This window comes from Pseudorca crassidens, chromosome 14, assembly GCF_039906515.1.
Source record: "Pseudorca crassidens isolate mPseCra1 chromosome 14, mPseCra1.hap1, whole genome shotgun sequence".
Taxonomy (NCBI): Eukaryota; Metazoa; Chordata; class Mammalia; order Artiodactyla; family Delphinidae; genus Pseudorca; species Pseudorca crassidens.
The window spans coordinates 62,902,312-62,916,118 of NC_090309.1; the positions used below are offsets into that span (position 1 = coordinate 62,902,312).

At 37.1% G+C, this 13,807-nt stretch overlaps 1 protein-coding gene across 1 annotated transcript in view; it reads left to right on the forward strand.

The window, feature by feature from the left end:
• Nucleotides 1-13,807, forward strand: part of HEATR5B (HEAT repeat containing 5B) — an 89,533-nt gene that overhangs the window by 68,082 nt on the left and 7,644 nt on the right. Inside the window, exons 28-34 of the mRNA XM_067703254.1 lie at nucleotides 844-1,081; nucleotides 2,194-2,448; nucleotides 3,997-4,124; nucleotides 6,717-6,861; nucleotides 7,354-7,620; nucleotides 8,992-9,216; nucleotides 13,484-13,635. Of these exons, the coding sequence (XP_067559355.1) occupies nucleotides 844-1,081; nucleotides 2,194-2,448; nucleotides 3,997-4,124; nucleotides 6,717-6,861; nucleotides 7,354-7,620; nucleotides 8,992-9,216; nucleotides 13,484-13,635 (1,410 nt within the window). The remainder of the gene's footprint in view (nucleotides 1-843; nucleotides 1,082-2,193; nucleotides 2,449-3,996; nucleotides 4,125-6,716; nucleotides 6,862-7,353; nucleotides 7,621-8,991; nucleotides 9,217-13,483; nucleotides 13,636-13,807) is intronic.

Below are 13,807 nucleotides of genomic sequence, written 5' to 3' on the forward strand. Positions count from 1 at the left end.
TGACACTGTGTAGGGGGAAATAGTTTTCTCAAGATTTTTATCTAGTGCAATTTTCTTTCTTACTCATGCTCCCCCCACCCTTTTTTTAGCTTTATCATTGATGTGTAATTCAGCTACGTGCCAGTTGCCAAAGCCAAAATGTACGTACAGAAACAAAAGAAAACAAACAAAAATAACTTCAGCAAAGAAGAATCTTTAAGATTATATTTTAGGAAGTTGTTATTATACATCTTTTTGGTTTATAAAGTGGAAAGAAAAGATACAGATAATATATATGGCCAGTAAATTATATTATTCTTGGCTCAGCCATCTGTTGCAAGGACTAGATTGCTAAATATCACTTAAGGACTATATAAGAAGGGGTTTTGAAGGATATTTATGGAAATCCTTTCTGTGCCCTCCCCCCCCCCCAGCTTTTTTCTTTGACTGCTGACTGATTGTGTCTAATAAATCTATGAAAGCAAACGTAACAAACAGGAAGTTATGACAAACAGAAAAAAAAAGAAAGAAAACCACATATAAAGGGGGGCTTTGTAAAGTAGAACAAGAGAAGCCAGAAAAAATTCAGAGAACCCTACTCAAGGAATATGCTGTGAGAGCAATAGTCAGAAGTCAGCTCTATGAAAAAAAAAAAAAGAAAAGAAAAAGGAAAAAAAAAAAACAAAAACGATTTCCTCCAAAGCAGGTGGAATTATTCTTTTGAGGTTATCCGGAAATCCCGAAGTTGTATACTTTCTAGTATCTGTACTCACTTTCGATGATTCAGCTGTATAATAACAACTTAGAATATGTCATTTCTTAATATTATGCCTTGTTATTTTCTCCTCCTGAATATCTTACTAGGTATATGTGGTTGCTATGAATATTAAAAAAGAAGCAGAGTCAAAACCAAAAAGAGCAATTAAAAATACTGATGATGATGATGATGATTACAGTACCATAGATGAACTACCACCAGACAGTTTAATAACACTCGTACAACCTGAACTGCCAACACTCAGTCGCCTGTGGTTGGCAGCCTTAAAAGACTATGCGCTTTTAACTTTACCAGCTGAATTTGCTAGTCAGCTACCCCCAGATGGTAAGTACTGCACTTAGAGTTTTGCTTTTAATAGAGTTCAAAGTAGTAATTAAACAAAATGGAATTGGTGGAGACTAGCAACAATCGTAATAATAACATTTACAATTTCTGTGGACTTAAAACTTGACATTCTCTCATTTAGAGCATGTTTTGCATACTGAATTTGTGAATTCATATATGGTATTAAACTTGTTAGCCCAAGCAAAAATGTTCTCACTGTTACAGTAATAACTGTACGAGTTAGGTTACTCTAAATAACTGAGCATAACAAGTCATTATGCATAACCATGATGAAGTAGATTGCTGTGTTGGTCAGTGTGTGTATGCAGGGACAGATGTGGCAGTCATCAGTTTGATAGAGAAAGCAGGAGGAGGGGAAGAATTTGCAGAAGAGTGAAAAAGAAAGAAGAGACAGAGTTCCCTGGCTATTGAGAGAAAGGGAAGGTGATGAGGGTTTTAAGAGTTGCTGGCAACAGTGAAGAGGAAGCCTGAGGAAGAGGACCACGGGTAGGGAAAGCTAGAGGGCATTCAGAGGCATCAGCATGTGCAGCGAAAAGGCTGGAAACCCTAACATCAGCGAGGAAGTGACAGGCACTCCAGGTCAGCAGCTGCAGGAAAGACGTTAGTTTTGATAACTCTGTACAAGAATCTCTTTGCCAAATTGCTCTTTTATATGTGCTATGATCTGAATATTTGTGTCACCTCAAAATTCATATGTTGAAACCTAATCCCTATTGTGATGGAATTAGGAGGTGAGGCCTTTGAGAGGTGCTTAGGTCATGAGGGTGGAGCCCCTAGAAGTGGAAGTAGTCCCCTTGTAAAAGAGAACTAACAGAGCTCCCTGGCCCCTTCCACCTTGTGAGGGCACAGCAAAAAGGCACTGGCTATGAATCAGGAAGAGGGCCCTCACCAGACCATGCTGGCACCCTGATCTCTCGGACCTCCAGCCTCCAGAACTATGAGAAATAAATTTCTGTTGTTTATAATCCACCCAGTCTGTGGTATTTTTTTATACCAGCCCAAATGGACTAAGACTGTATGTAACGGTTATTTTTTAAGGTAGTTGTTGATAAATGAGTATAATAGAAGTAATGTTTTTGATTGCTTTATAGGTGGAGCATTTTATACTCCTGAGACTATTGATACAGCTAGACTTCACTATCGGAATTCCTGGGCCCCAATTCTCCATGCAGTGGCACTTTGGTTAAATAGCATAGGATTTACATGTTCAGAGTCAGCAGAAGCGGCAGCAATAGCAGGTTTACAAAAACGTTCTACACCCATCAATTTAAACCAAGCATCAGGAGCAACGCCTAGTGCTAAATCTTTGCCAGAAATTAACAAAGACAGAATGCATCTGATTTTAGGTAGGTGAGCCATGTTAATGTATTTCAAGATGTATCACTTCTGAAAATGTGTATCTGTAGGGGAGAAAAAACTTCTTTCTACCCTCTTAAGATCTGTGACTGGCTTAAGAATAAAACTGACATAAGACACATTAACAGGAGGAAAGCATACAAATTTATTTAATATTTTTACATGTACACAGGAGGCTTTAGAAGGAAAATGAAGACCTGAAGAAGCCGTTAGGTCCAGAAGATTGTATAGTTTTACACAAGCAAGAATAAATTGTAGGGGCTTCCCTGGTGGCACAGTGGTTGAGAATCTGCCTGCCAATGCAGGGGACACGGGTTCGAGCCCTGGTCTGGGAAGATCCCACATGCCGCGGAGCAACTAGGCCCGTGAGCCACAACTACTGAGCCTGCGCGTCTGGAGCCTGTGCTCCGCAACAAGAGAGGCCGCGATAGTGAGAGGCCCGCACACCGCGATGAAGAGTGGCCCCCGCTTGCCGCAACTAGAGAAAGCCCTCGCACAGAAAGAAGACCCAACACAGCCAAAAACAAATAATTAAAAAAAATAAATTGTGAGGGTATGACAAGACAGAGGGGTTTGGGCTAGGGGTGGTAAGTTGTGGAACAGTAACTAGAAAATATACGGGGGAAACTAATGGAAGATCAGGCTTATTTTAGTAGTTTTGTTTGGACAGGTCTATTTCAACATCGACTCCCAGTCTCTGGTGGTAAGAATGTTTTCTCCCTAGTACAGAGAGGGCACCTTTCTCATGAGAAATTTTATGACCTGCTTTCAGGTAGAAAAGGGGACAGAGAGCCCTGCCTGCATCTGCTATTTCTCAAATGCCTTCAGCCAAGAAGGTATATTTTGGTGTGGCATGTTTTGAACTCCTTCATATCTTTCATTTTAATGCTATGGAAAAAATTGTGATAGTATAGTTCAGAGAAGGGATAGTAAAAAGAGGATTTTTAGCACAGTTTCTAAAGTAACTGAATTTTTTATTTAAAATTTAATTATTAAAAACTACTCTTTAAAAATTGTCATGTTCACTCACAGAGCAATTTGAATAATTTTCAAGGGAAAAAAGTACACTTTTTTTTTCAACAACTTTTCTTTTTACTTGGCACTTAACAAATTGCCTCAGAAGGAAATAATAAAATGTAAAGTTAAAGCAAATTTGAATAATTCTTATTTATAATTGCTTTATAGATGCTCTTTTAACACTTAAGAATTTGTCACTCATTTAATGAGAATTAATTTTATAATTTTCATAAATTTATTCTTAATGTATTATTTTTAAATATCTTTAACTTCTTAATCAAGATGACCTTGGAACTCCCCCATCCCCTTCCAATGTGATTATTAGCCTCCTTGCAGAGGTACAACCTGTGTTAAGTTTGGCTGCTTATTTTGACAATCATTTTGAACTGACTTTAAGGCATTAATATATGTTAAAAGTAATCTGTAAAAAAAATAAGTAGGTGAAAGTGGGACAAAAATGGTGTCAAAGCAACAAAGTGTTTTATATTAACAAACCTGTGTGTTTATTTTGTACATTGCAGGCGTGAGTATACAGTTCCTTTGTTCCCCAAGACCTGAGGAGCCTGTTGAACATGTTACAGCTTGTCTACAGGCCTTACACACCTTGCTAGATTCTCCTTATGCCCGAATCCATATTGCAGAAGATCAGGTACAGTATATTTCTATAATAGATAATTTATGCTTTGTATACATCATATTTATCTTAAGATAATTTTCTCACATATGAAATAAATATTATATAATAAGCATTCAGGATTTTGGCTTTAAGACCCTATATTGAAAGTTGGATGACCAGGCACAGCTAGACTGGAGATCATCACTACCTTCTTTGATCAGTTCATCAGCAGTCAAGTAAAACTAAAAATTTAAAAGATGTCTTCAGGGACTTCCCTGGTGGCGCAGTGGTTAAGAATCCACCTGTCAATGCAGGGGACACGGGTTCGAGCCCTGGTCCAGAAAGATCCCACATGCCGTGGAGCAGCTAAACCCGTGCACCACAACTACTGAGCCTACACTCTAGAGCCCATGAGCCACAACTACTGAGCCCATGCACCACAACTACTGAAGCCTGCATGCCTAGAGCCCATGCTCCATGACAAGAGAAGCCACTGCAACGAGAAGCCTGCGCACCGCAACAAAACGTAGCCCCTGCTCACAGTAACTAGAGAAAGCCCGCATGCAGCAATGAAAACCCAGTGCAGACAAAAAAATAAATTAAATAAATAAAGGATGGCTTCAGTCCCAGTTAATGATTCTACTAATAAAGGGCTGAAGTGATTCATAAGGCTATTAAATAAATTGTCACTTTTAAATGATTAAGTTTTATCTCTCATTTAATGAAATTTTTATGTGCTGACTCAAGTACTTATTTAAAAAGTTTAATGAATTGCTTTTTCTAATTTATGTATGGAATATTTAGAGGATTTTATTCATATTACAGAGCCAAGTTACCACTGGATTTGTTATTCTTTTTAATTAGGAATTTTATTTTCGTAATAATAACCATTTCTTTGAACACCATACTACCAAATGGTATCACTTGGGATAATTTTCCATAAAACACAGACAGATAAAAAGCAAAGTTCTCATTATTGTATTATATCAAAATTAGTTTTGCACACGGTGCTGCTTGGAAAAAAACCCCAAATGAAACAAAACAAAGCATGTGCTGTGTGATTACAAGCTTCACTCACTGATGAACTCTTCTTGTACCCCAGCCTTGTAGCCTGAAGCTGTGCCTCAGCTAAACTACAGATTACTGCAAGAAACTTGAGGGTTGTTTTCAAATGGTCAAACCAATAAAATTTAACATTATGTTAAAACCAAAACAACTGATTGTAAATGTAGTAGATAGAATGACATGGTTAAATGTGTATTCCAGAAATACAGCAGACATAAATTTGATCACCCCATCAATCTTGTAGTGGTTGATTTTTAAGACATGAAAAGGGAGGAGGGAGGTCAATTATGAGGCCATTTTCATAATTCCAGAGAGATAATGAGTCCACTGGCCTCGGAAAACTGAATAAAGGAAGAAGGAAAGAGGGCCAAGACTGGAACCTTAGGGATAAATAGCAAATAAGGATTGAGATGAGGGAAATAAATCAGCAGTGGAGACTACTAGAGAGGAAGGAGGAGAACCAAAAGAATCCAGAATCCAAGTCTGAGTTAATGACCACTAAGTCCACAGCACAGGGCATAGGACTAAATAAAGACCAGATGCCAGTTTAAAACAAAAACAAAAACAGAGTTATCAAAGATGAGAGAGTTTCAAGGACAGACAACAGTCTCAAAAGGGACAGAATCCAGTAAATAAGGACAGAAAAAGAGTCCCATGGAGGTTACTGGTGACCTCAGGCATAGCGTTTTCTCAGGTGGATCAAGCCAGATTATAGAAGATCGAGGAGTAAATGAGAGAGTGAAGGAAGTGGCAGCATTCGGTCTGGGAAAGGAAGAAACAAGACAGAGACAGAAGAGAACATGGGGGCAGATGGAAGGATCTGAGAGGTTTTTTGAGGTGTGGGGGGAAATTAGGTAGGAAGGACTTGAGCAGATTCTTATCCTGGGGAAGAGGAGCTTAGCTAGAGAGCGAGGCTGACAACATACGGGGTATGATTGATGTCCCTGAAGAATCCTTGGGAAGTTAAACAGGATGGGGTAGCAGGCATATGAGGAAAGATTAATCAGTCTTGGGCAGGGGCTGGACACTTGATCTTAAGGAAAGAGGTAAAGGTGGCTTCGGTTGCAGTTAAATTTTTTTCTCCCTCTGAAATTTGAGGTGGGTTCATTGGATGGGTTTGATGTAGAAGATTGTAAGAGACCTTCTAAAGTGAGTAGTAAGCGGTAGAAGTTTGTAATAGTTCTGAGATGAATCTGAGAGGGACTTACCAGAATGCCTAGAATTTCTGGTAGACTACTCTTGGGTACTTAGGTTGGAAATCATAAATTGTAGTGGCACTGGATGCTAGCAATATTGTTTAGTCCTAAAGAGAAAAGAAATAGGAGAATGACCATTTTTAAATGGAAAAATTATTTAAGTACATAATAAAGTAATTTTTGACTGAAAATATGTTCAGATAAAATATGACCTTATTTCAAGATTGTTATAATATTTGCTGCATAGTCCAGTATATTAATTTTAGCTACCAAATTTATTTTTACATGTATATTTTCTTAGATTTAATAATATAAATGTATCCTTTGAAATTAAAATTAATTTCTCTGTATTAATTTATAATAGCTGATTGGTGTTGAGTTGCTGAGTGTTTTACACCGCCTCCTACTGACCTGGAATCCACCATCCGTCCAGCTGCTGGTGACTGGAGTTGTACAACAGATAGTAAGAGCTGCTCAGGATTATTTGCAAGAAAAAAGAAACACACTAAGTAAGCACTAGAAATTACACTAACATTGAAGTAGATTTCTTTGTACTCTAATTTTTAAAATATTAATACCAGGAAGTTGTTAATTAAAAAATTTAACCATACATTTAGAAGCTTTGCAATTGATTTTGCTTTTCATTAGCATGTTGTAAATGGAATTGCTCATATTCAGCTATCTTTCACCTTCAAAAGGGGCAACTTCACATGTTTCAGCCTAACATATGTGTTACTCCTATTATGAAATACATTCCTAATAAAAACTACCTAATAAAATTTTTCAAAGTAAAAAATGAATTGTCCGTTACTTTTAAGGAGAGGTAAATAAACAGAATTCTAGTCAGGCAGGAATTATTCTGAGAAAGACATATGGCATCAGTTAAACATTTAGTTGTAAATTCTTTTGAAAGAATTTATTAAGTATACTTACTGTGTTGTTTCATCTACTATTTTTTATTTTGTTTGCTGAGAATTTCACCAAATTTTCTTTTACCCAAGATGAAGATGATATGGAAAAAGAGTCCTGTCCTGTATTAGGAGAAGGAGGTGACAGTGGTGGTCTTATTCCTGGAAAATCTCTTGTGTTTGCAACTATGGAGCTGTTGATGTTCATTTTAGTGCGGCACATGCCGCATCTCAGTACCAAGATGTCAGACTCTCCAAGTCACGTAGCCACTAAAACTCGACTGTCAGAAGAAAGTGCTCGTTTGGTGGCAGCCACAGTTACCATACTCTCTGACTTACCGTCCCTTTGTTCACCTGCTGGTACGGTATTAATCACTATTTGGAAATGTCTTATACTGTATTAGAGATGAGGTTGCCTTTGATTTTAAGTGCTATTATGATTTATTTTCCTCTTAAATCTTAAAGGAGATGTAGGGTTTTTTTTAAGGGTTTGTTTACCTTTAGAAACCTATAAAAAAAGACTGAAGGGCTTCCCTGGTGGCGCAGTGGTTGAGAGTCCGCCTGCCGATGCAGGGGACACGGGTTCGTGCCCCGGTCCGGGAAGATCCCACATGCCGCGGAGCGGCTGGGCCTGTGTGCCATGGCCGCTGAGCCTGCGCGTGCGGAACCTGTGCTCCACAATGGGAGAGGCCACAACAGTGAGAGTCCTGCGTACCGCAAAAAAAAAAAAAGACTGAAGATTTAAGAAGTCAAAAACCCAGGATACCCTTTTCAGATACATGTCAAACAAACTTCAGCAAAGAGGTAGAACCACAGTTTGAGGGAAGACATCGAATGTTAGCAGATAGACATAAAGTGGAATTACTAAACCCTTTATTTTCTGATCTGGTTGCTACTCTTGAGCAACACTGACAAACTAACAAATGTCAGAGGAGAGTGACAACCAACTTTAAGGAGCAACTAAAAAAATTGTAGCTGAAAAAGATAATAGCTGTCTGCAGACACCTAAGAACTAGTGGATGGAAAAGTAGACTTTCCCTCTGTTGTATCTAGAAGGTAGAAATGGTATCAGGATATATAAAGGTGAATTTCAGTTCAACACAAGCCTACAGTTATGAAAACAATGAATTCTCCATCATTGAAGTTGTTAGGCAGACTACAGTGGCTGCATGTCAGAGTGGTGAAGGGAGTCTTTCATTAAGTGGGTGGTTGATCTGATTATCTTAAAGTTCTTTCAGCTACAAATCCTAGGATTCTTTCGTCTCTTTTTGGCTTACCTGTACAGTCTTCTTATCTGTTTCCTGACTTGGTTACTACATTGACTGAATTAGTACTAAGGCTCACTTAGTACAATGAGATTGATTACTTGTCGTGAAATTGCTACATGATTCACCAAGTTTCTCAGGTACTTCTCAAAGTATTTGGTACGGTTTTCCTTCTGTTTTTCTACCTTCCTTCCTTATTTTCATTATGAAGGGCATGATTATTAAATAAGTGAAATACTAGAAGTAATAAAAACAAGGCAAGCTGGGAAAAGAAAGAAAATATTTCCTTTGAAATAAGTTGTGACTTTTTTTTCCAAACATTGAATTATAGTAATAATAATGCAGTAAATTTTGTATAAATACAAGGAAAAGAAATAATATTAAACGATAAAAAATATAAACAATTGAAATAACTATAATATGGGAACTATTAATTACGAGGCAATCTGATTTGTTTTTATTTCAGGTTGTATGACAGTCCTGCCCACGATTCTGTTTTTAATTGCAAGAATATTGAAAGACACAGCGATAAAGTCTGCAGATAACCAGGTTCCTCCACCAGTCAGTGCAGCTCTTCAAGGGATCAAAAGTATTGTGACACTTTCAATGGCCAAAACTGAGGACACTCAGAAACAGTGGACAGCTCTAATTCGTAGCACTCTGGCATGCATCCTAGAATATTCTCAACCAGGTAATCTAATCAGTTTAAAATTTTTTAAAGTTTATTAGGATATCTCTTCCCTAATAACTAATTGAATGAGCTCATCAGAAAACTGCTCTGTAACACTGAATCAACTCAGAGAGGTAGTTTAGTCCCATCTTTCAGATGTGAACTTTTAGTTCCCCATTCTGGATATTGACTCTGAATGCCCTTGTCTTAGCACTTATATACATTTTGGGAGGTTTCCCCAAAAAGAAAGGATGTATGCATATTAAACTCTTATACATTGTTTTGAACTCCTATATAGTTGTCCATCACTTAAATTTATCAATTATTATTCATTCCCCTAACAATGGATATTTTTGCTATTTCTCATTTTTCCCAATTATAAAAATTGTCTCAGTGAACATCCTTATAAATTCCTTATGTGCTTTGTGCTATGAGATTTTCTAGGGCATACCCCTATAAGTGGAATTGATGACACATTTTAATTTTATCAGACATTGCCAAATTGTTCTTCAAAGTAGCTGTATGAATTTGCACTTCTACTAGCAGTGCATGATCCCCACCAATACATGGTATTTCAGACTTTTAAATTTCATTATCTGATAAGTAAAATGTACTATCTTACTGTTTTAATTGGCATTTCTCATTTTCCTAGTGAGTATAAGCATTTTTCATGTTTGTGTCTAATTTGGGGGGAAATGCTTATTCACATTTTTATCCATTTTTCTTCTGTGTTTGACTTTTTCTTTCATTTTATTTCTGTTGTAAATGTGAAAGGATTGAAAACAAAGAATAATAATTAAAGATTTGCCATATTGCCTATTAAAACATTTCCACAGTATCTAAAACTGTGGAGTGGGCCCAAGAACGAACAGATAGGGCAATGAAACAGATTGTTTTAAAACAGACATTCATCCACATGAGAATATAATACATGATAAGGGCACATTCATTATTCTTCAAATGGTTTGTGTCAATTAGACATTTCAGATATCAGTTCCAGTTATTCTCTCCCCTTATATCATGACTCTTAAGTAAATACGAGGTAAGTTAGAATGATAATGTAAAATTTTTAAAATAGGTAAATAAAATATAGGTGACTCCTTTATGTCAGAATGACAAAGGACTATGTAAGTGTAAGTGAATGGTAAGTATCACAGAGGAAAATATCAGTGTATTGGACTATAGAATTTAACATCTACCTGTCAAAAACAACGGCATTAAAAAATGGTTGAGGGCTTCCCTGGTGGTGCAGTGGTTGAGAGTCTGCCTGCCGATGCAGGGGACACGGGTTCGTGCCCCGGTCAGGGAGGATCCCACATGCTGCGGAGCGGCTGGGCCCGTGAGCCATGGCCGCTGAGCCTGTGCGTCTGGAGCCTGTGCTCCGCAACGGGAGAGGCCACAACAGTGAGAGGCCCACGTACCGCAAAAAAAAAAAAAAGGTTGATAAATCCTAAAAATTCTTGTCAGAAGGAAAAAGATTTTTTTCCTATTTCTTTAATTTTGTATCTGTATGAGATGATGGATGTATCGCTAAACTTGTGATAATCATTTCATGATGTATGTAAGTCAAATCATTATACTGTGCACCTTAAACTTACATAGTACTGTGTGTCAATTGTATCTCAATAAAACTGGAAGAAAAAAATTTTAAAAATAAAAGATAACTGAAAAAAAGATCAAAAACTGAAAATAATATTTATGTCAGTGTTAATATCATTAATGTACAAAGAAGTCTTTTAAGAAAGAAGGAAAGAGCACGCATTATTAAAAAGGAAATCGAGATGCCCACCAAGTATATAAAAAAGTTAGCCACATTATTATATAAGCAAAAAAATACAAACAAAAACAAAGTAATATAAATTTTTACCTGTAAAACTGATTTTAAAAAATTGTATGTACAGGTGGAATTGATACCAGGAGAACATTTTCATACTTTGCTGAAGGGAATTAATACAGTTTAAACTTTCAGGGAATCAATTCTGCAAAATACACACAGAGCCTTTAAGAATTCATACTCTGACCTTATTGATCAAAAACTTGTGTTCAAGGTTATTTATCACAGTCTATTTTATAATAATGAAAATATGAAAGTGATAAATATAACTATCTGGCAGTGGGAAAAATATTAAATATATCATGGTATACTCATTTGGATTATATATCCATTATATCTATTAAAAATCATGTTTATAAATAATTATATATAAAAAAACTAACCCAGACCAGAAGAAATTAATCAAAAACCTAGAAATTAAACTATCGCTAGATGGTAGTATTACAAGTTTTATTTTCTTTCCCATACGCTTGTTATATTTTAAACAAACTATGTACTACTTATATCACCTGAAATTTTTTAGTATTAATATTTGGAAGGGAAAACTTTAACTAGTTTTATTAATGTTACTAAAACTATTTTAGCTTTATCATGAGTTAATATTTTTCTTTTTAGCATAGATTTTTAACAAACTAAAGAAACATTAAATGCCATAATTATATACGAATGTAAATGTATATATGTGTACGTTGATAGAACAAGAAAAAGTAGTTAAGAATTCGTTTAAAAATATATTGTTTCAGGGCTTCCCTGGTGGCGCAGTGGTTGAGAGTCCGCCTGCCGATGCAGGGGACACGGGTTCGTGCCCCCCAGTCCGGGAAGATCCCACATGCTGCAGAGCGGCTGGGCCCATGAGCCATGGCCGCTGAGCCTGCGCGTCCGGAGCCTGTGCTCCGCAAAGGGAGAGGCCACAACAGTGAGAGGCCCGCATACCGCAAAAAAAAAAAAAAAAAAAAATATATTGTTTCAGTTTTCATGGGGGTGTCCATAATCAGTAATCATGTTTTTTAAATTGTCAATTATAAGAGAAGGTTTTGATATTTTATCCAAGTTCATTCATGTTAGATAAATTTAAAGGTATATGATAAGATAATTAAATTGCCTAAGCTAACCTGTCCAGAGCTGAATTCTCAGTAGGCACAGTCAGTATGAAGTAGGGATCAAAGCCATGGGTGTATTTTATAGTATTTGTAAGCCAGGCAAGCAGAATTTCTTGCTTTACGAGAAGAGTTTTGTAATAGAGAATTTCCTTTATGGAAATCATATTTCTTATTATAAAATCTGAGACTTCCACTTTAAAAAATGTGCCAATGTATGTGTGTAACACACACACACACACCCCTCCATGGATGTAATGAATCACTCTTAAGATTGCTATAATATTTTTTTTCATTTTTAGAACCTTCAATTTTGAAATAGATTCAAACTTTTTAAAATGTTACAAGCATAATATAGTGAACTTCAGCATACCCTTCTAAATTTCACCAATTGTTAACATTTGCTGCATGTTTTATTTTTTCTATAATCCACATATTATTGTTGATATTATTAATTTTGCTGAACCATTTGAGAATACATTGAAGGCATCATGACTCTTTACTCCTAAATACTTCATAGATAGCCTAAGAACAAGAACAGTCTCTTACATAACCACTGAAGAATTATCAAATTGAGGCAATTTAACATTGATACAGGGCCTCCCTGGTGGCACAGTGGTTGAGAATCCGCCTGCCAATGCAGGGGGCACGGGTTCAATCCCTGGTCCTGGAAGACCCCACATGCTGTGGAGCAACTAAGCCCATTCGCCACAACTACTGAGCCTGTGCTCTAGAGGTCGTGAGCCACAACTACTGAGCCTGCGCTCTAGAGCCTGCAAGCCACAACTACTGAAGCCCTTGTGCCTAGAGCCCGTGCTCTGCAACAAGAGAAGCTATCACAATGAGACGCCCACGTGCAGCAACGAAGACCCAACGCAGCCAAAGATAAATAAATAAATAAATTTGTATATATAAAAAAAAAAGAGAGAGAGGGTTATTGTTCAAGAATGAAAGTTTTTTGTGTGTGTGTGGTACGCGGGCCTCTCACTGTTGTGGCTTCTCCCGTTGTGGAGCACAGGCTCTGGACGCGCAGGCTCAGCGGCCATGGCTCACGGGCCCAGCCGCTCCGCGGCCTGTGGGATCTTCCCGGACCGGGACACGAACGCGTGTCCGCTGCATCGGCAGGCGGACTCTCAACCACTGCGCCACCAGGGAAGCCCTAGATTTTAAAAAATTTTTGTTTTATATTGGAGTTTAGTTGATTTACAATGTTGTGTTAGTTTCAGGTGTACAGCAAAGTGATTTAGTGATACATATACATATGTTTATTCTTTTTCAGAATTTCAAAACATTTTAGGAACAGCATATTGCTTTCATTTTTTATATGTGTCAACATTTCATTATTCATATATTTCAGAAGATTCTATGCCTATGCCTGATGAAGTAAGCATGCTAACAGCAATTGCACTCTTCCTGTGGTCTGCTGGCAGTGAAATAATAGGAGTCCAGTCACTGCAGAATGGCTGCATGAACAGATTTAAAAACGCGTTAAATTCATGTGACCCATGGGTAAGTTGCACTTAAAACATAGTGTTAAACCTTCCACTTTATCAAGAAAGTTTCAGATTGATTCATTAAAATTTGTGATACATCAAATGAAAACTTAAGTATTTGCTATACGACTTTTCAACAGAAAACTGGAAAAGATCACTGGTTTAAGCATTAGGAGAGACATGTATAT